This window comes from Peromyscus maniculatus, chromosome 8 (assembly GCF_049852395.1).
Source record: "Peromyscus maniculatus bairdii isolate BWxNUB_F1_BW_parent chromosome 8, HU_Pman_BW_mat_3.1, whole genome shotgun sequence".
In the NCBI taxonomy this organism is placed as follows: Eukaryota; Metazoa; Chordata; class Mammalia; order Rodentia; family Cricetidae; genus Peromyscus; species Peromyscus maniculatus.
Window position 1 is genome coordinate 3485212 of NC_134859.1, and position 22002 is coordinate 3507213.

The following is a 22002-nucleotide window of genomic DNA, read 5'->3' on the forward strand; positions in this document are numbered from 1 at the left end:
AGCACATACATAGCCTGCTCCATTTTATTATGGCTGGTGCTTCTGGTGATCATCACCTGGCACTGACATTTCCACCATCGCAACTGGACTATCTTTGGAACTCTAGTCCTACCATACATTTGCAAACATCAGCTGTTCCCTATGGTCCCTTCATGTCTTTAAAACCATTACCATCTTATTACATGGGTAAATCTTAAATTACAAAGTTTAGCTGCCAGAGCAAACACTGATGTGCAGCTTTAGCCATTCATTTAAATTTTCTTGAAGCCTGTGGGTTTTAGAGTATGAAGATGGTATTGCAAAAACCAGCATCAGAAAATGTTAGCCCTGTGTCCATCTTGGTTTTGCTTTCTAGAAGGGCTGAGCAACCCCCACAGGGACTTTCCTGGAGAGCACTCTGCAAGAGACACAGAGTTCTGGAAAGCTCTCCGCTGCTGGCAACCTTCACCTGCCAGAATCCCCTCCTATTAGGATAAACTGAGGCATCATCAGTAAGGATTCCAGGCCTGCCCAAGGGTTTACAGTCATCTGAGTCGGAACCTTAACACCAAGGAGGCTGAGAAGGTGACATGTCACCTCCATTCATGGAGCACCTGCCTGGCCAGATGTGAGCTGAAAATGTTATGAAGAAGACAGGAGTCTCAGACTTTGCTCTTGGGATGCAAGTGTAGAGTCAGAGGCACTGATGGCATTGTCATGGACAGCTGTGCAGAGAAACAAAGCCTTTTAGCCTGGTGAGAAGCAGCAAGAGGGGAGCTGGTGTGGGTGAGCATCCCTGGCAACAGTGACCCCCTCCCCGTGACATCCTTACCCTCTGGAAGAGAAATGGCAGCCATGGTGCTGCATCCATGGGTAAACTTCAAATGCAAGTTCATGCTATGGGGTTTAGAGAGAGATGCTGCTGTGAGAGGCTTGGAGCACTCAGTCCTAAGTAGGATGTCTTCACCAAAGACCTGTCCTCAAGACTCGGCACAGGAGGAAGAGAGAGTGCAAGAGCTGGCAGTGATGGAGGACTCCAAGGAAACAGTGTCTTCCAGGCTCCGTGGGGCTGACAAGCATATGAGTGCACAGACTGTGGCAGCATGCACAAGGCCCGCACAGGTTTAAGCCAGACAGCATCCCAGTACTGAGAGGGGGATGTGGACATGGGGACTCCCAACCCTAACCAAGAAGCTATCTACAGTTGATACCTGCTGGCAAAGGAGACGTCACTGCATTCCAATGGAGTCTCACTGGGTATATTAACCACACCTCGGGGCAGGTCCATGCCCGGGAGTAGATGACCAACACAAAATTAACTCAGTAAGAACATAAGGATAGGTAGATAATGAGGTGAGGAGGATCTGGGAGTGATTGAGGGAGGGAAAAATGATCAAAATTTATATGAATAATGTGTTTCAATAAAAAGTTTAAAGTAAAAGATTGTTGTGGCGGGAATGATGGTAGCTTGGAGGGTCAAAGAAGGTTTATCTTGGAAAATGGCCTTGACGTTGGCCCTGACAGGTGAATGAGTCGGGCACAGAAAGCAGGATGAACAGCACCTGCAAAGGGCCAGGGGCAGAAAAGACATGGCGCGCTTGGCACCAAGAACAGGAAGCGGAAGGCCAAGGGAGCAGGAGAGAAAGACAAGGTGAACTGGAAAAGCAGCCTCAAGGCAAAGCCTTGAAACTGCACAGCAGGGATTAGCAGAAACAGGAAGGGCCGCAGAGCTCCACGAGGCATGGGTGCAGGTCCGCACGGGTGCAGGTCCGCACGGGTGCAGGGCCGCAGAGCTCCACGAGGCATGGGTGCAGGGCCGCACTGGTGCAGGGCCACACGGGTGCAGGGCCGCATGGGTGCAGGGCCGCACCGGTGCAGGGCCGCACTGGACTCTCAAGGCCCCTGAATCTGCTGAATGGCATATTTCTGTTTCTGCTCCTGCTGCAGTGGTTTCTGCCTCGAGCTTCTCAGTATGGCCCCAGCCCAGGAGGGGGTGTGGGGAAGGCCAAGTCTAGACTTCAGGAGTAGTTGCTCTACATGGGGTACAGTGACCAGCTGTAACAAGTCTGGGATGATGATACTATTTAGGGCCTGTTGGTTCCAAAGTGGGTCCTCCAAAATGGCAGTACTGGTGGCAATGTCCTAAACAGAAGGGTTGTTACTGGATACACAGGAGTGTCCTAAGGCAGGTTTCTGCTTATCAGGACCTCCTTTAACCCACTCAAGGGGCAATTAGCTCAGGCAAAGGCATCTTGTTCCTGGCCTGTATCAGATCAAAGGCTGCCACCCCGCTATCATAAAGTCCACTTGATTTCCCACCATTTGCTTCTCTCTGACCCCCCCCCAACACCCATACATGCACTGGCAGTTTGATCCCCAAAGAGCCTGTCTACCCACCGAGTGGTCTGATTCAGTAGTTTTGCTGTGCCCTCGCTTAAAGGACTCCCCGAAGAGCTGAGATGGGTAGTGTCACTCCTGAAGACTAGGTGCTGGGAACTGAAGCCCAGAAGGCTAGCAGCATGGAGGCCATTAGGACTCTGGACCAGAAGCCACCATGCAGACTTTCTCCAGGGACCAAGGTGTCTCCTGGACATCAGCCAGTGGTGCTTTTTTTTTTTTTTTTTTTTTTTTTACCTATGGTGGTAGGGTGGTACGGATTTCCCTGGCAGAAGGCAGACCAGCTAGAGGAGGCCATGTCATGTCTAGCTGATACCCTCGGGTGACCCTGGCTGCTCCTGGATTTACAAATTCAAAGCTGTGTGCAAGCAGGACTCCATGCTGCCTGCTCTTCCCTTCCTGGGAGGCCCCAATCCAGAGGACATGATGCTTAGGGAACATGGGAAGGAGGCAGAGGAAATGCGCACCTCTTCCTCACTCATGTTTCTTGACTGAGTACACAGGAATCTGTCATGAGGATGTGGAATTCCTTTCTGTGTGTAATTTTTATTCTACATTCCACTTTACCAAGACCAGTATAATACTACAAGTGACTCCCAGTGTTGAATTCCATCAAAAGTGCTGTTCCTTGAACCACATACTGGTGTCTGGAGTGTCACCTCAAGTGACAAGTGAACCCTCTAGACTTTAGAATCTAAAGGCTTTCTTGTGATGTATTCATCGAAATCCTAATTGTCAGTAAAGAATCTAGACAAAGAAACCACAGAGAAGAGCATCTAATTTAGAAAATGCCATTTTAATCCCCTCACTGAAAAGGCTTCTCTCAACCAGATTGTAACAAAATCCACAGCTTATTCCAAAAGAAAAAATTTAATACAAGAGATTTTAGAAAATTAAACAGATTTGTTTAAAAATTCTATTGTGTAAACCTTAACCTAAGAGGGGAGTTGGGATACCACATGCTCAGACTTCTGGGCTGTTCACACCCCCGGCTCCAGACACAGGGCTGCAGCAGCTACCGAGAACTTTCCTGGGTGGATGGAGATAGCTAACCAGGGCCCTCACTCTCTGGGGTCCCAGCTCAGGTTCTCTTCCCAGGTGCTCAGCAATACTCTGGCTCCTGTGCAACCCACTGTCATGTGTCCTGTGTCCCAATTCTTGCTGGGGATTCCCAATCCATCCCACTGGAAAAAAAGAAAACCAACCAAACAGAAAACCTCCATGTGGTCAAGTGGTCTCCCTGGCAGGAGTGGAGCTGAGCGGGTTGCAGGTGGTGGCTGGAACACATGGTGAGCAGTGTCTACAAGGCGGGAGAACATGGCCCCAGCAAGAAGTGAACCCGAGCCTGGACACAGCATCCACTCCAGCCCCGCCACTGTGCTCTCTGCCCTCCCCATCCACTGCCTACACTTTACTTCAGCAGCATAATGGAGACCACATGTGACAGCAACAGGGAGCTGGACTTTTTGGCACAGAAACATTAGATAAAATATACAGTGCTACAGTTGTGCAAAGTTAGCGCAGAACCAACCTAAACAGCCAACATTTAACACTAGCTTTAATGAAATAATGCACAATATTGTGAAGAATGTTCATTACAATAGACCTTGGTCATGAGGAGGCACCTGCCTTCTGGTCACAGGTGCCTTCTGGGCACAGCCCTCAGGCCAGGAGGCAGCTTTGGGTGGAACTGACCCTAGTGAGAGTGTTGAGCATTAGGACTTATTGCCATGGGCGTGAGGCTGCGCCTCCTTGCAGGCCTCCCAGCCAGTGTAGCAGGGCAGGGGCAGACATCATGGCTTGACCGTTCCTGGCTCGTCCTGGTGGCTGCCGATCTAAGCCTCTGAGCCCTCAGCTGGGCACAGCTGGGTGGGTGTATGCGGGTACAGGCTGCCAAAGAGATGGAGTCTGGGGGTAGACTTGGGAGACCAGCGCCCAGACTCTCCTTGGGGGCCAGTTGTGTTTACAACAGTTGTGTCTTACACAGACCGATGAAGCTGGAGTAATGGCACAGGAGCCAAGGCCTAGAACACTGTGACCTGGGCCTCGGGACATGTGAACTGTTCCAAGAACGAAGTTGCAGTAGCCACAGGTAGGCCAAGGCCACAGTCAGGGTTGGCTCAGGGTTGGGAAGCAGTGTCCTGAAGAGCCGAGGCTGTGTCAGACCCACTGGGTGGCCATGGCTCTGCATTCTTCTCTGGACTCTGGGCCTCATATCTGGGGAGCATTGTGGGGACAGCCTCCTATCACCTGACCCCCCCCCTGTACTGCTCTGCCCAAGTTCCAGGGGGCTCACACGCTCTTGTGAGGTAATGAGATGGGTAACCTGGAGCCGAGAATGGTTGCTAGGTTTCTGTGGGAATAGTATGGGCAGGCTGGAGTGTGGTTCACTGCAGAGCTATTGTCCAGTACTTGCAAGGCCCCAGTGTCAATCCCCTACATGGGGAAAAAGGGACTGGGTAGGAGGCAGATATCAAGCAACCAAAGGGTCCCACATGGTCCCTGGAACCATGATCTTACATCCACATTACAGCAAAGTTGGGCAAGTTTCCCATAATTAATCCTTGAAAATCAAGGCACTTTACTCTGGGTGCCTTTCTTTTCTTTTCTTTCTTTCCTTCCTTCTTTCCTTTCTCTGCTTTAACTGCAGGTGCTGAATGTGAAAGATTGTTCTATACGTTGTGTCTGTAGTGAGAGAGCCTCTTAGCGACGTGTGTTTGAGCCTGCTCAGGACTCTGGGCTGTGGGAGATGTGGGAGGGTGCAGGATCCTTTCTTTACAGAACATGACAGAATACAAAGTGTTTCCATGCTGAGTACCCCAGCTCAGGAGGCGGACTTGGCCTACCAGACTCTCACAGGGCCTCTCTGGCTACTAGGTCCAGTTCCCTGACCTAAATTCTAGGTGTGGTGTTTGTGTGGAGCCTATGGCCTCTCAGATAGACAAGAGAGGAACCATGTTGGGTTTCTAGGGCTGAGAAACTTCTTGGGTCCTCCCTTCCCAGCAGGCTGAAGATGGTTCCCTGCTTCCCCCAACTCCTGCTCCCAGCTGTAAGGGAGGGCGCGAGTGTTCTGCCTCATCTGTGAACAGCCCATCTGGCCCAAGGAACTGGAACTGTTCAGGCCTCTCTGTTTTCCCTGTACTCTGAAGGGAACTTTCTCCAAGCTTCCCTTGGGCCAGGAAAACCCCTGCTTCCCCAGCCCACTTGGCAAGGCCCAGCTTTGAGCCGAAGCGCTTCTCGCCCACATTCAGGCATTTCCAGTTGCCTCCCCTAGGCAGACGCCCCTGGAAACTCCTTGGCAGGCAGAGACATGCTTGGTACTGCTTGGTACATGGTCCCTTTTGCAAGCTCTTCCAAGCTATACCAAGACACCAAGGAGGTTCTGACCTGGGGAGAAGACCACCGAGAGTGGGTCCTGAGACGCAGAGGGACCCAGGCTTGGTGGCAGACGGCAGAGCTGCCAAGCAGCTGACTCTTTCCCACTCCATGCCTGTGAGCCTTGGACTCTAGGATGGTACCCTGAGAGGAGAGCAAGAGGAGAACATCGTCCTGGGGGACACAGCATTCTGCTCCCACTGAAACATGTTAGGGGACAGTTTGTGCTAAACAACTTCAGGGGACAATCATTCTCGGCTCAGTTCTGGCCTGTAGGGCCGGCTTTCCACAGTAATGCCCAGAGCCAAATCTCCAGTGATCCGAGGTCACAACCACCATTTCGAGGACCAGGGATGTCCTCCTCGGGGTCTCCAGGCTGTCCTGGGCTGGGCTGGATGGTGGAACCCCTCAGGTCCATCTAGCTGCCCTTGCTGGAGCAGCCTCAGGTTTCCTGAATGGATGGTGCTTCCTGGAGCCAGCACCAGGAGGGAAGGCTAAGTTCTTCAAGGACCAAAGTCACCGCCAATGCCTTTGTTAGGCCACTAGAGGACTATTCCTGGAGAAATCCCAGCCACAGCAGCCATGTGGCCGTGCTGCTTGGTGTCTAACTACCACAGGGGAAGAGGAAGGGGAGGAGGAGTCTGCATCCACAGGCTGCAGCAGGCATCGCATCAGGAGGAGATCCAAGAGTGTCAGTCATCTGGTTCCCACATGGGCAAGCGTCATGGTGGGCATCTGAAGGATCCTTCTGCCCATGTGTCGTGCATCTCAACCAAGGTCCTGGCACTCACTGACCTGCTGGCAGAACTGCAGGAGGTGACAACCAGCCTTGGCCACACTGGGGGGTAGTGACAGTGTCCTCCGTCTTTGTCCAGTGAGCAATGCCTTGCTCTAAGGACCGGGGCCCAACAGCTGAAACTGACCAATTTAATCGGGTTGCGTGCGGCAGCAGCAGGAGTGTGTTCTCTGGGGGGACATGGTCATCCTGCCAAGGTGTCCAGGGCCAGCGGCCATGGCTAGGTGGAGCACAAAGTGGCGGGGGTCTGGGATCCCACCGAGGTCAGAGGTCACCGCTCTGAGGCTCCACACTGCGCATCTCCCTGGGTTGGCCTCGGGACAGCTTAGGGAAGCGGGAGACTACTTTGGGTCTGCTGTTCTTGTTCAGTGGTTCTCCAGGTGGAGTGATATCCCTGTAAGAGAGGAGGAGACTGTTGAAGAAACAGTTTAAATGCAAACGACACAGGCAAGGACAGGAGTCACCTGTGAGACCAGCAGAGGTCACACAGAGAAGAGAGTACCTGGCCAGCTCCAACTGGTCAGTGCAACTTGAAGAAATGAGACATTCATGTTGCTGTGTAAATTTCCCACTTTTTGAACAGCCTGGAAGGCCTACTAATGCGGGCTGTGTGTGAGCTAGCTTTGAGGCACCATGAGGAACCTGCCTTGAGGCTATAAGCCAGCTCACCAGCCAGGCTCTCTTCCATGCTTCCCTCCATCTCACAGCGAAGCCTCATCACAGAGCCAAAGAGAAAATACCACTAAAATCCTAGCACTCAGGGTCACGAAAGATGTGCAGCCAGATGTTCAACAGGGACCTCTGCTGGTGTTTATTCAAGAGGAGAGTCAAGGCATATGCCAGTGTTTGGTGACCAAGGCATGGCTCACAGCCCTGTGGGGGAAGCCACTGTGTGGCATGGCTGGGCCCAGAGCCCAGGCTGCAGGTGTGAGCACAGATGTGGTCCTCAATGGATGCTGAGCTCTAAGACTCTCAGCCACAGCTCAGGATGCCCCTGACTACTCCATGGGAAGAGGAAAGTACATGGGATACAGTCTCAAAGCTTTTGCTTTTTTTTCTTCCCCAGTCCAGTGGAGTCTCACTGACACTGGTCATCAAACATCTGCCCACCAGAACGGCCCAGTCAGTAACCGTGGTCAGGAGTTACACAACCTGTGCCGCTGACTTGGACAAATGGGTGGCTACCACTTAGAGCAAAGTGGGGGGATGCCCTACTGTGTGCTGCCCTGGGTGGACTGCAGGCTCTGTCCTCTTCAGCGGTGCCTCTACAAGCAGGGGCAAGAGCCTCTGCCCATCAAGCTCTGTAGATGAGGAGGAGGCAGAGGCCATAGAGGATATGTACAAGGTGGGGGGCATGTTGAGATGAGGAGGTGGTCAAAACGAAGGTGATGTCAGCTCCAACTCTTCCTGGCAGAGGGGTGGCAAACGAGAGTAAGGAAACTCTGGCCAATAGTGAGGAGGATTTTATGCCGACAGTAGACAGGGTACCAAAACAGATGTGGGAAGGGTGAGAAGGGGACCCCACTTCAGGAGAATCTAAAGCCACTACAGATGTAGTGGTGTCTGCCTGCCATCCTAGCAGCCCTACTGTGCAGCATATCCATTTGGGGCTGGAAAACAAGATAATCAAGACAGTGTCTTGGAAACATGGCTACTTGTCCTAACCCCAGCCTCAGATGGGGACTCATAGTGATACCACTTCTCATAATAATAATGCTGATGCTGATACCCCAGTCCCAGAAGGTTTCAACATTCCCTCAACCTGTAGCCCTGAAGTCTAGGAGCAAATCCATTCACTGAACATCATCCCTGAGTTCACTACAGCCGGAGCGCTGGGCACATGCCCTGGGACCAGCCGCTCCACACAGCGGGCCAGGGTCGCTTAAAATGCCACCTGACCTTGTGTGTCCTGGGCACTTGTGTAGCCAGCCCCTCACCCTCTGCTGGCACTTCCCTTGGTTCCTCACGTGGTACCCCAAGGCTGACTTCTCAGGGCATGCCGGCCGTGTCTGTGGCCTCAGTCTCAACAACCCCTCAGCCTCCTCAGAACGCATGTGCCACCAGGCCTGGAGGATTTCTTGTTTAGTAGGCTAGCACACAGCTTTACCGGGCATGACTGCCCCAGTCACCTCCCCACTGGTCGTACTGACATGGTATTGGCTAAGGTGAGCAGCTGTAACGCAGACTGAGTGACCTGCAGAGCAGCACCCACATCAACCAAGCCCTGCCTGCAGCCTGGGGGCTCTGGAGACAAGGAGGCCAGCTGAGAACACTTCAACTCATGGCTGAGGCTAAGGGGCTTTTTGGTAGGTTGGCACACCGTCTGGACTTTGAGGAGAGGGGCAGGCACAGTCATGCTTTCCAGTGCTCTCCTAGTGGCTGTACGCCACGGACTCTTCACTCCAGACTAGGTCTCACCCAAGGAACAAGGCTCACTGGGGCTGGAAGCCAGGTGCTCTGCAGCCTCCACCCGGAAGTCAGTGCTCAGAGGAGCAAACTCCTTCAAAGCAAGGCTGCTGCGCTCTCTGCCCACACCGCTCACCTCAGAGGTCATTTCCAACTAAATGTAGCCAGAACTCGAGAGCCTCCTTCCTAGGCTCCCTCCCAGATCAAGAACAAGAGCGTTCAGAAAGAACGTGGCGGCCCATAAAAATATCTTTACACCTTCCTTAGAAGAGGAAGGAAATGTGGCCTAAGAGATGGCTTCCTCTCTTTGCTATCTCAGCTCTCCAGCCTCAAGGTACTTCTTTCACTGTTTCCTGGAACAGGAAACACAGAAAGTGGAGCAAATTGAGAGAAAAGCACAGAGGTGGACGGCACACGTGTGTCCCCTGCCCGTCTCCAGAGAGCAGCCCTCTTCATTCTGAGCGGTATCTCCCTTGAACTACCTACTGCACAGTGCATGCGTGTTCGTGCATGCATGCATGTGTATGTGTGTGTGTGACTTACACACTGTTTTACTTGTGAATTATACAAATGGGAAGATGCACGGTGCTGCTGCCTCCTGCTTCTCATGCCGATGGCACATTGCTGAGCTTCTCCCGCTGCTTCACGGAGCTCAGCCCCAGCATTCTGAAATAAGGCCTGGCAACAGTCAGGCCTGTCTGTGGCTCTGGGGGACTGTTGCATGGGTGCTGCTGCATCCTAGCAGGACAGACGCTGTGCATGGCGTGTGGATGAGTAGGACCGTGGTGATTAGCCTGTGGCACTTTCCTGGCCTCTGCTTTAAGTCTTTCTTCTCCTTGTGGTCCTGGGGATGAGCCCAGGGCTTTGTGCACACTGAGCAAGTGCCTCCTTTGAGCCAGACCTCAGCCTTCTAATGTAAACTTCTAGGTGTTGATGTCATTGTTCAGCCACAACCTAGGGAGGAAGCATGGCCTGCTGTCCCAAACACAAGGATGTGAACTTTTCTCCTTAATGGGCACCTGACTACAAATCAACGACAGTTACCTGCTTGTCACTGACATGAGGACCAGGCCCTGGGTCTGCCATGAGCAACATTATTCTTTTTCCAGACATGCATGTGTGTCAGGGGACTGTGAAGATGAAGAGCAAGGCTGTGCTTGGCCCCCCATGAAGTCAGGAAGGAACAGGGTCCAGGCCGTCACCTTCGGCATTACCTGGTTTCATCCTTTTTTATGGCAAACTCATCCTTAAAGCACAACAGTGACCATAGGTTTAGTTTGTCTCATAAGCAATGGTTGCTTTGAAATTTTGTTTATTACTCCTGAATTAGGCTTTACATTCGGGGTGTTGCTATAGAAAGTGACTACCAGGCTAGTAAGTGCAGGAACAGGTGTTGACTAACTTTCTCGGAGTGTTAGTGTGTGCTTCCCCCAAGAGAAATACATCAACAGACCCCTCAGCCTCAGTCACACAGCGCCACACTGCCGCAGGATGGGCAGGGAGCTTGAGTTCTGGGCTCTTAGCTTAGGGAGCTTGAGCTCTGGGCTCTTAGCTTGTTAGGTATGAATGAAATGTGAACACAGCCTTCGTAGCCAACTGGTTGGTTTTTATAACTATAGAGTACAAATTCTCAGAAGAAAAAAGCCACTAAAAGGCCAATGAAGGAGAAAATGAACTAAGATGTCCGAGGCTGGGGCTCTGCCCCATCATCTTCAAGTGAAGGATTCCTGTGGAATACCGCTGGGCACGTGGAGGAAATCCTGAGCAGACCTGGGGCGGATGTTCAATCTCCTGATTACTCTTGCTAGTAACCTCAGTCCGCGTCAGAACTGTGAGTGTACATAGTGGGCAGGGGCAGGGGCAGGGGCAGCGCCCACCCTGCCTGCGGGCTCCTTTGGGGTGCGGTCTTCAGGTTTTCCATGGAATAAACACAACACAATGTAAAACAAACAAACAAACAAACAAACAAACAAAAAACCCCAGGGGCCTGGTTCTGGGTTCAAACCCTTCTGTAGCTAGGTGCAAAGACCTAAATAGACTCAAGGAGCCTGGCACATGCCGACAGGCCAACATGAACGTGAGGAGGAAATACTATGAACAGACCAGAGCCTCATGAAAGACTTTCCACCGGCTGTTCCCACAATACCACCCCAGTCAACTTAAAGCCACTGTCTGGCTGGCCACCCCTGAAAGTGTGGCCACATGGTCCCTGTTCCCCTGCAGCCTGACCCACTTCCCTTGGTCCTGTCACACCTACCCACACTTGTCCCTCCTGAGTAGCCTAGGCTGGCTTCTTGGACAGCACAGTTAATCATTGTTGTTCCCAGATGACCTAGCAAATCTGGAGAGGAGGGCTGTCCTCAATGGTTTCCTTGATCATGAAGCCTTAGAAAACGCTAGAGAAACACCTGCTGCCCTAATGGACACTGGTGGTTCGGGACCGACACTGGTGGTTCGGGACCGGCAGTGGAAACTTGGTCTGTCTTCACCTGCTCTCCTCTCCAGGCCCAGCGGGAGGGTAAGGTCACCACGGGTGTGCTTGAGAGCCTGGACCATGTCCTCCTGCCCCAGAAGGACCCGCAGTGCTCTGTGCTTTGACCTTGACCACAACAGGTTCCTTCTGAGTTGGCACCAGATAGGTTCTTCGATTGTTTCTTCCATGATGGGGCTAGGGTAGAGTGACTGTGAACAGCCTAAGGGGAAGCTGCCTATGGGGAGATCCATCAAAAGTACCAGAGGTCCAGAAGAGAGACCCCAACTACAGCTGACCCCCCAACACCAGTGCTCTCCCAGAGAGCATAGTCTTGGAAGGTGGAGGACTTTCTAGGAGTCATGGACGGGAAGCAGAAAAGATGCATTCCAGAGCAGGGAACTAACCAATGGTCACTGAGACACAGGCCACCAACAACTTCCAACACTATTGTGTTCTGTCATGATTACAGGGGTCCCATCTCCAACAGGCACCCCCAGACATTATTAGAACTGTGCAGGGGCATGAGGCCCAACTCCTTCTTGGGGACAATGAGGACAGACTGACATCAGGTGTCCAGGATGACTCTGAGACCTTGCTTCTGTGGGAATACACTGACCCCTGCTCTTCAGATTGTGGAATCACTGGGTATTTATGACCCTTCCCTAGGCCACACATGGAAGACGGAGGCCACAGAGCATACAAATAGGTTCTTACAAACTACAGGGCTTTTTTTTGGGGGGGGGGGTGTCAAGGTCTCACTATGTAGCCCTGGCTATCCCAAACTCACTATGTAGATCAGGCTGGCTCCTGCCTCTACTTTCTGAGTCCATGTGTCATCACACCCAGCACCAACTGCCTTTGGAAGGCCGCTCTGCTTTCATTCTGCACCTGTCTGTGCTGAGCAACAGGCAGCAGAGCTAACCCTCAAGCAGTGTCTGCAACCACGGACATATGACCCATCCTACCCTCTTCTAGGCCAAGGGCATAGAGATTAGTCACCTGTCTGCTTTTACAACCTATCTCAGACCCCCAAGAAGGTGTCTCAAAGTCTTCAGCCACTTTCCTAATCCTACAGCCACCTTGGATCCCAGGAGCAGCAGAGCCTCGTCCTACGGTGGGATCCCACAAGCAGGAGCAATCATTTCATGAGAACTGGACTTCCTTGGAGCCACCATTGTAGAACCAGAACCAAGTCGTGATCCACACACCACCCCTTGCCTAGGACTGCTTAACAATGCAGCACCCCTCCTGTGCCCAAGCGTAAACCCAGGGTTCCCATCAGTATCCCAGCAACCGGCAATGCTTACGAATGGCAATTTTGATTAAAATCATTTCTTGCCTTTTAGTCATTACTTTTTTTTCTTCCTTTGAAGTGAGTGGCCAGGCCTCATATCTTCAAACACCCAGAGCAGGGGCTCTGGTTATAAACTGGGACAGCAGGGATATGGCACAAGGTCAGAGCACTTGCCGAATGTGTACATTCCCATTTCCAGCACTGAAAACCCCAAACAGAACTAGAGTGGCAGCAAAAAGTCCCTACCTCCTGGCCATGACTGCCCAGCTCAGCCACCCAGGGCATCCTCGACAGCAGGCGTTTCTCTAACACGGTGCCTTGGCACATCCTGCCAGGGCCGCGCTTCCTATGTCCCCACCCATAGGTGGCTACACTTATGATGAAGCCTCTGAGACCTTGAAGTTATAAAGGCAGAAAATAGCTCGAGAGAAGACTTCCATTTGTGACAACACCTAATTGCATTGATGTTACCACTGGTTTCACGGTCAAGGTTACAGCCCTGAAAATCAGGATGCTGGGGACCAGCTTGGGCTGCAGACAGCTGGACCAAGATAACAGAGGATGGGGAGCAGTTGCCTGGGCTGAGGCTGTACCAGCCCATCTAATGTGCCACTCTTCCAGGATCTAAACACTCTGAGCTGCACCTGCTTGGCAGGCATAGACAGCATCGTCCAGAGCCCACTTTTTGCATCAGAGTGTCACTCAGAGAGCAGACAACACCAAGACCCCTCCCAGATGGCAGGCACACAACTGGGCACCTGCCTGCCCATGTAGCAGCATCTGTTCTCACTGGCAGGGAGGCAGAGGAGGCTCTAGACTGGAAGATCCTATGAACATTATGGCTTCCCTTGCTGTGCCTTCTCCCTCAGCTTCCGGACCCCATCACTTGGGAGTCTCCCCCCCATACCTCCTGCATGGGTTCCTCTTCACCTACTGACATCGCCCAAGTGCAACCACAAGTCCTCTCTTCCAAGTCACTCTCCTCAATGACTTCTGCATGGACAGCTCCTCAGTACACGCCCCCCGCAGGCATCTGTCCTTGGGTCCTGCATGCACCACCTGACCTAACCTGCAAGAATGTCCAAAGGCTTCACAAAGCCCACATCCTGCTCCTGAGTGTCTCCGAGTCACCATGTATTTACTAAATGGCAACTCTGTGCTTCTAATTCCACACACCAGGGACGCACACTCCCTCATCCATACCCAGACCTTGAATGCTGCATTCTAAACACACTAGGGGCTGACAGCTGCCCCCATACCTTTCCATCGTCACCCTCCTTCACCTTCCATGTTCAAACTCCTCCCCCAGTGTTCCCATCCCATTCCCTAGACCACAAGGTTTTCTGGAACCTCCTCTCCTTGCACTGGCACCTCCCCTCACCAAGCTGGCATTTCTGCTGTTTTGAGAAGGTTGAACACTCTGGGCCTCGGGGCCTTTGCACCTGCAGTTCACTCTGCCAGGATCTATCCCTGAGGTATATAATACATCTCTCACTACCTTTGAGGTCTTCTACAACCACAACATTAACACATTCCCACCAGGCCTGTTCCCACTGTTGTGTGAAGTAATCACCAGCTGGTGTGCATAACACCCCCTGGACCACTCAACATCTGGGTTCCCAACCAAAGGCGGGACTTGAGTTGCTCCAGAACTGTCAGCAGCTGCCTGGAATACATCGTGCGTATGTTCCACACTTGGGCTGTGCTCCTGGCTGGCCTGGGTTACTACACTGACAGATCCCAGCTAAGCTAACTGAGCTTGGTCTTCCTCTGAGTGCTGGGACTAATTTGAAACCTTTCCTTTTTTAGCAGGGAAGGTAGCTGCTTAAACATCTCTAATTTTCTTGTCATGTTTTGTTCATTTTTTTAGTCAAAACAACAGTTTGAATCACAGCAGTCCTGTGGATAATGGGAAATAAAGATTTTCCCTCTTGTTCACGGTAATTGTTTATAATTATCAATAGATCAATCTAGTATTCATATTCCCCTCATGGTGTCCTTGGGTTGATCATGAGATGGAATGGTAACACGGTTTTCATGACTAGATCACCTACCACACGCCTCCTACACTCATGGCACCAACCCCACCATCCCGCCTTACAGTCATGCTACATCTCCATGTCACAGGTGCAAACAGAAAGGCTGCAAGTGCAGCCCAGAGACAGACTGAGGACTTGAACCCAGCACAGCCTCACTGTTTCCCATCTCGTCTCATGCACTAAGACGTAGGGGGTTGGCCTCCCAAATCATAGTCCTGAAGGAGGTCCACATCAGCCCTCCACTGTCAAATAGTAACTAGCCCAGATTGCCCAGTGACTCAGCTTGTCCCTGGGGTTCAGGCCCCTTTTAGAAGTGCTAGAGAGGGTTCCCTTTCCCACTTGGGTGGTCCAGCAGTGATGGATGGTCTGGAAGCCCAAGAGGCAATAAGGAGCCCTGGCTGGGTACCTGAGGGCTCCCTTCCTGCTCACCAGTCCACATGGGTGAGAACCTTAGGCCATCATTCAGAGGCTGCCCCTCCATGGACTGTAACTGCCCCTTTCCCACCCAACCCTCCCATGAGCTGACTGCATTTCCTTCTTTAATGGCAGGGAGAGGCTCAGGGACCAGGACCTGAGCCACGAGTCTGACAGCCATAAAGCAGTTGTCTGTCTGTGCAAACTCAGTCAACTTCCCCCCTCCTCCATTTTCCTGTCCCTTTTGAGGGGAGAGTTGCTGTGGGATGTTCTGTATGTCCTGTGGGAGCCTGTTCTCGGGTTCCTCGTGGCTTTACCCGGCAGGTCCGCATAGAGGATGATTAGGACCACGGGCCTGAGTGCAGGTGTCTGAGATGGTCTGCACTTGGCTGTGCTGGGGGATGGTCTGTATGTCAAGTTGCTCTGATTGGTCAATAAATAAAACACTGATTGGCCCATAGCTAGGCAGGAAGTATAGGCGGGACTAACAGAGAAGAGAAATAAAAGAACAGGAAAGCAGAAGGAGACTGCCTGCCAGTCGCCACCCTGACAAGCAGCATGAAAAGATGCCAGTAAGCCACGAGCCACATGGCAGGGTATAGATTTGTGGAAATGGGTTAATTTAAGATATAAGAACAGTCAGCAAGAAGCCTGCCATGTCCATACAGTTTGTAAGCAATATAAGTCTCTGTGTTTACTTGGTTGGGTCTGAGCGGCTGTGGGACTGGCGGGTGACAGAGATTTGTCCTGACTGTGGGCCAGGCAGGAAAACTCCAGCTATAGAGAGTGGAGGAGATGAGCCATTGTTGGCAATCCCCAGAGCTCCTGGGAGAGTCAGTGAAGCCCACCTCATCATGGCTGAGTGACAAAGTCAAGGTAACTGACTGCTGTCTATTTCTATGACATTTCTATGACACACCATTTCCATATGGAAGTTCGATCAAGGCCCCTTTGTGAAACTTGGCCTCTTGGGCAGGAGGGAAGCTAGTGCCTGAAGGTGACCAGAAGGTCCCACGGCCTCCCTTCCCCATCAGTTGTCTCCAGCTGCTGCCTCGTGACTCCCAGCTGAGTATCAGGAGAGACCATCAACCCCTGGCCTCCAAGCCACCCTCGGCCTCTCTGCATCACCAGCTGAGAGTTCTGCAGCGGGAACAGCCTGGACGCTGACTTAGTGGCAGCTACAGCCTGTCCGTCACGGCGGCTGACCTTGCCACTCAGGCTGGAGCCCCTCTGCGGAGTGTTGAGACACGTTTTCCTCTGCTGAGGACAGCGTCTCTGTCAGGGATGGCAATCCAGGTTGTGTGGGCATTCTGTATTTGCCAGGAGGTTCCACAGGAGGAGCAGAGTGCAGTTCAAGGGTGTCCCAAGTTCCCCATACAACCTGTGAGGAATGACCCCTGGACCCCAGGTCCCCAGTGTGAGGGCATGTTACCCCATTCCTCTCACTACACCCCTGCTCAACCTGTGAGCTAGTGTGAGCTGACACCCCCTGCTACTTTGCCCTAGATGTGCCCCAATGAAAGCCATCTGGGGCCCCACCAAGAGACCAGCCAATCCAGGGGCTCCTGGTCTGTCATCTGAAGTGGGGGCGGTATTAGGGCTTTGGGCCACTGAGGCCTATGGTTGGTGTTTTCTACACAGCAGTAACAAGGCAGGAGACACTGGTGGCCAATGACATAACCACTCCCATGGTCACCCTAGACGGCGTATTTTAAAGTTTAGAGGGACGGCCATATGACCGGCCCACGGAGAGGAGAGCTGTTATCAGAACGGGTGGCACTGTCATGGGATGAGTCCGTCAGCTTCTGTGTGCCATAAGCACACCTCTGCTATTACAGGGATTTTGTCACTTTTTTTTTTTAAAACTAACCCTAAATTGGATGGAGGGTATTGTGCCAAAAATAACCTAATCTTTTTCCCCTTTCCCTTTCTCAAAACTGAATTTTCTGAGGCTCCAATGTTTAAAAATAAAAGCCATGAAGTAGGGCAGCCAACTGGAGTAGTATCTGTGCTGCCACCTCACGTCCTTTGGGGACTAACGCGGGGCTTTGAACACAAAAGCAAAGCCGTGACAGCGTCTGAACAGTACCCCTGTCAAGGCACACCCTCTCAAGCCTGGGAGGTCTTTGTGATAGCTCCATTTTACAGGTAAGGACACTGAGGCAGAGAGCCAGGCCAGAGGCTATGAAGATCTGGCATCTGACCACAGGTCTTAGTGGCCCCGTCTTGCACTTTCTGCATGAACATGGCTGCAGTGTGATGTGGTGGGACTCTGCCCCGCAGCTTGGCTTTTCCACCATAAGGAGCGCTGCCCACTGCCCTCCCCTCTCACTCAGAACGGAAGGCCTCCCCTCTGCTGCCGGGACTGCGCTCAGCCATGAGGGTGTGTGATGTGAATGCCGTCACAGCTGAGGCCTTTCAGATCACAATAAAGGATATGGCTGTGGCCTGGACACACACGGAGACTTTCTGTGGGTCCTAGTGAACATTCTTGCTGTGCCCTACCGTCTCAGAAACCACACACTCCGCCCTGTTTCCAAGGAGCCCGGAAATTGTCTGCACACACTCCCACTAGTGACACCAGCCGTTGTCACCACTGCCATTCCTGAGCATCCTGTGCAGCTCAGCCTCAGCATGCCAACTGCCAGCACAGCCCGCAGAAGGGGAAACAGAGGCACAAAGCCTGTACTGGGGCAAACCAGCAGGTTAGTGACGAGGACATTGCCTTGGGTCACACCCGGCCTGCAGCCCTCCATCACCACAGATGCCACTACTGAGTCCTTGGGAGGAGAAGTTCCCAAAGGGCTTGTGCCTCCTGTTGTAGCAGTGGGTTCCGCCTGCCTCCCCAGAGCAGCCCTGTCCCAGCACGTCCCCAAGTGTGAACCAGAGGAATCCAAACAGCCCTGTGCTTCCTCCGCAGGCAGATCGCCGGATGTTCCAGAGCCAGTTAGCACACCCTGGGCATCTTAGGCAAACAAGGGACATGCAAGGGCCGTGGCTCCCAAGCAAGCCAGCTGGGACGGCAGGCCGGGTCCAGTGTGGAGCAGACATCGGAGGCTGTGCCCCATACGGATGCCAGAACCCGAGTTCCTTGTTGCATTTTCCTCAGCCCCATTTCCGAGCCCTTTCTGAAACCTGCACTTCAAGTGAGCCCCAAAGTGGGGCTTGGGCAGCACTTGAAGGGGTGCAGTGGGCACAGCTTGAGCCCAGGGAGGCCCCACAGGAAATGGAGAGCAGCCACACGCCCTCAGCGGACTTTAGGACTTTAGCTGACTCACTCGGCAGGCAGGCGGTGGAGAACTGGTAAGGAAGCAGCTCCTGCCCCAGCCCCCCAGCCCCCCAGCCCCCCAGCCCCCCAGCCCCCCAGCCCCCCAGCCCAGCTGCACACTGGCTGGGCTACTTCACTCCCAGGCTCACTCTTCTCACCTGGAGAAGGAGCAGCAGCACAGACATCAAAGGGGACAAGTGGGTCTCAGCGACTCCATGGAGCCCAACCTGGCTCGGGGCATCATCGTTTCCAACACCGTCTCACTCCTGACCGTGGAGCCCAGGGGTCTGAGACAGCTGTATGAGATCCAACGAGTCTACTCCTCAGCCTGCTCAGGTACTCTGGTACGACTACCTCTAGGGCACACCAGAGTCATGCTTCTAGAACATACTTCATACAGCTCCTATCCTGTGACTCAGCCTATGCAAATGAGCACATCAGCGTTGACTGCCCCCTTTGTTTACCACCACGCTCAGCATCTGCAAAGGCACAATGGGCAAATGGGAAGAAGGAAAAGGAGAAAAGGAGAGAACCGCAAGTCCATCCTTCAACCCAGTGGCACAGGAGGGCGGTGCGAGGCTTACAACCTCGGGCTTTGCCCAGTGCCTCTTGGCTAAACTGAGATCCAAGGACAGAGGTGGCCAGACCTGGGCGGATAATGGAGACAGGGATGCTGTGGAAGGTCAGAGTCCAGCAAGGCAAGGCACGATCCTTTCACCCCAAATGCCACTGCAGTTACACTTATTTTTAAACCCTCTCCGCTCTTGGCCTCGTAGCTTGTGCTGGAGAGACATCTTGAACAGCTCGGCAGTGGTGAGGACTGTGGCGCCTGGAAGGCTCTTGGCAATCTGCCACAGCGACTTAGAAGGTTCTGAGTTGTACGCATCAGTAACCCCTTCTGAGACAAAAGGCCTCAGTGTGGGCCCAAGTGGGCCCTGCCAGAGACAAGCCCACTGCGACCCTGGGCGAAACTTAATTGCTTTCTGGGAGACCATGGATTTCTCATTTCAGCAGAAACTATATTTAACGACAATTGGAATAAAAATGAGAGTGGGTGGGGGAGAAACCGGGGCCACACTTCTACTGCCCCTCCACATGGGGTCTGTGCTGGGACCCCTTCACTCTCCCTGTCTGTCCCTCTCAGGGGCGTCGCAGCTTCCAAGGATGAGGAGTTACTCTGCAAAGAAGTGTTACTAACATGTTAAATGACAGCCTAGCAAATCACTGAAGCCATGTGCTCTGCTGCCCAGTTCCTCAGAACTCTTCAAGTCAGGCCTCCCTTCATTAGTGGTGCCAACTTTTCCCCAGGGACCTGAGTAAACCTCCACGGCAGATGGCATTCCTTGGAATCCATCTTTCTCAAAAGTGCTGGGAGACTGGACCACAGCGAGGAGCCTGCATGGGACTGACCTAGGCCCTCTGCATGTGGGTGACAGTATAGCTTGGTCTGTTTGTGGGGCCCCTAGCAGAGGCATCAGGACCTGTCCCTGGCGTATGAGCTGGCTTTTTGGAACCTATTCCCCATGCTGGATGCCTTGCCCAGTCTTGATGCAGGAGGAGGAGCTTGGTCCTGATACACCATGCTGTGTTGACTCCCATGGGAGGCCTGCCCCCTTTCTGAATGGAGGAGGAGTGGATGGGGGAGGGGTAGGCAGAAGGGGGAGGGGGAAGAGAGGAGGGAGGGGAAATTGTGGTTGGTATGTAAAATAAATGAAAAATTTAATAAAAGCAAAAAGTGCTAGGAGAACACAGCCAATGTGGGGCTCCTCAGAGCGGACAGCAAGGGCTGCCATCTTTCTGCTCCCTATCTGGTGTGTGCAGGGGAGTCTGCCCCTCTCCCCACGTGCCACACAGAGTCCAAAATGAAGAAGAAATGCCCACTTTCCATTGTCCTGCTTTATGCCTCAGAGCTGCTTCAGGCATTTTCCAGGAAATGTATTAGTCCAAAAGTAGGAGAAGGTACATTCAACCTGCTGATTCTCCACTCTCAGATCTGTGGGGATGTCGGGCTGCTTAAAAACCATGCTCTCACTGCCAAACGGGAGGGACACTGACAACCGCAGAGTGTGTGTGTGGCAGCAGGCACCGCCCAACACCAGATCCAATACTGTACAACCTGAGGACCTGAGGGTGCATTCTGGAGGGAATTCACCAGCCAGTTCTTCTCAGGGGCTATGATCTGCCCTGTTCCCTGTCCTATCTCCAGGCGGTGTCTGCTACTAGAACAGGAAGTAAACATGGAGACTGGCTCACAGAACAGACAGGCAGGCCCATGGCATAAGCAAATGCAGAATGGGCGACAGAAGTATGGTGACATTATCTCAAGTCCATCACCTATGCAGAAGGGATCTGGGAAGAGCGGCCATGATCCAGGGCCACACCTTTGAATCTGCAGAACTAGGCAGGTCCCGTGAGTGTGCTACACAGTGAGTGAGCATGTGATGCCATGAGCAGGTGAGAAACAACCAGCCAGAGAATGATGTGTGCGGCAGGGAGGCTGGGTTAGCATCAGAAGACAACAGGATCTGGGGGGTTCAGAGTCACCAATAGCTAAAGCCGAGTGTTGTATGGTGGGAAACAGGGTGAGATCAAGCTTACGTTCAAGAGAAACCTGGAATTTCAATGTTTTAATCTGATGACATTCAGTTGTTTATAGTGGCAACTACTTCATTTAAAAACAAATGAGAAAACACCATTGTCTGGTCACATTAGAAACAGAGGAATGTCTGTCCACAGGATGTAAGTTTCCCAACTGAATCCCCAAACCTAGGTGAGGGTACCATTCTGCCCAGGCTCCCCAAGTGCTGGGAGGGGCCCTGAGGTCACTTATGCCTCCTCTCTGACTGCACTTTGCTTTTCATGTTATAAAACAGTCTACATATGTAATCACATGGCTATAATCTAACTGGTAGGAAACCTTCTGGGGTTGGTATTTTAATGGCACCTCATACAATTCCCCCAGTAGAAGGAGCACAGCACCCATTCATTGAGAGCCTAGGAGAGAGTGGGATAAGCCAGGTGTGGCATGAGGCTGGCCTATATAACTGTGACTCTGTCTCTGGGAATGCATCCCTGGACATTCACTTACGAGACGGGACCTTTCAGAACCAAGAACCAAGGGACAGCTGCAGAGATTTACTAGCAATAATGCTTTGAGGGTTTATTTCTTAAATTGAGAAATGTATGGGTGTATGCATGTGTGTGTGCATAAATATTTGTATGTGTCCGTGCATTTGTGTTTGTGTATGTGTGTGTATATATATGTGTGTGTGTGTGTGTGCATATACTTGTCTATGTATCTATCTATGTGTGTATATGTGTGTATACTTGTCTGTATCTCAAGACTTGGCTGCAGATCACCTCTCTGAACACAAAATGAGAACACCTGCAGCTTTCACCCTGCAATCTCACCTTGCCCACAAAAGACAAGAGATGTGGCTTAATTTGCAATGTCAAGGAGAGCCAAAGAGACATGGCTATTTAGTGCTGCCCAGAGTCTAGCCTGTTGTTTGGTCAAACTTCTACTTCCCAATCTCCTGAGAAAACTCCCTTTGTTCTTTA

At 52.3% G+C, this 22002-nt stretch overlaps 1 protein-coding gene across 4 annotated transcripts in view; it reads right to left on the reverse strand.

Annotated features, from left to right (window-relative positions):
- Positions 1-3153: 3153 nt before the first annotated feature.
- The window catches only part of Snx29 (sorting nexin 29), a 474149-nt gene continuing 455300 nt past the window's right edge, over positions 3154-22002 (reverse strand). For all 4 annotated transcript variants that reach the window (XM_076577840.1, XM_076577839.1, XM_076577841.1 and 1 more), the window contains one exon: positions 3154-6941. In XM_076577840.1, the coding sequence (XP_076433955.1) occupies positions 6812-6941 (130 nt within the window). In that variant the 3' untranslated portion in view covers positions 3154-6811. The remainder of the gene's footprint in view (positions 6942-22002) is intronic.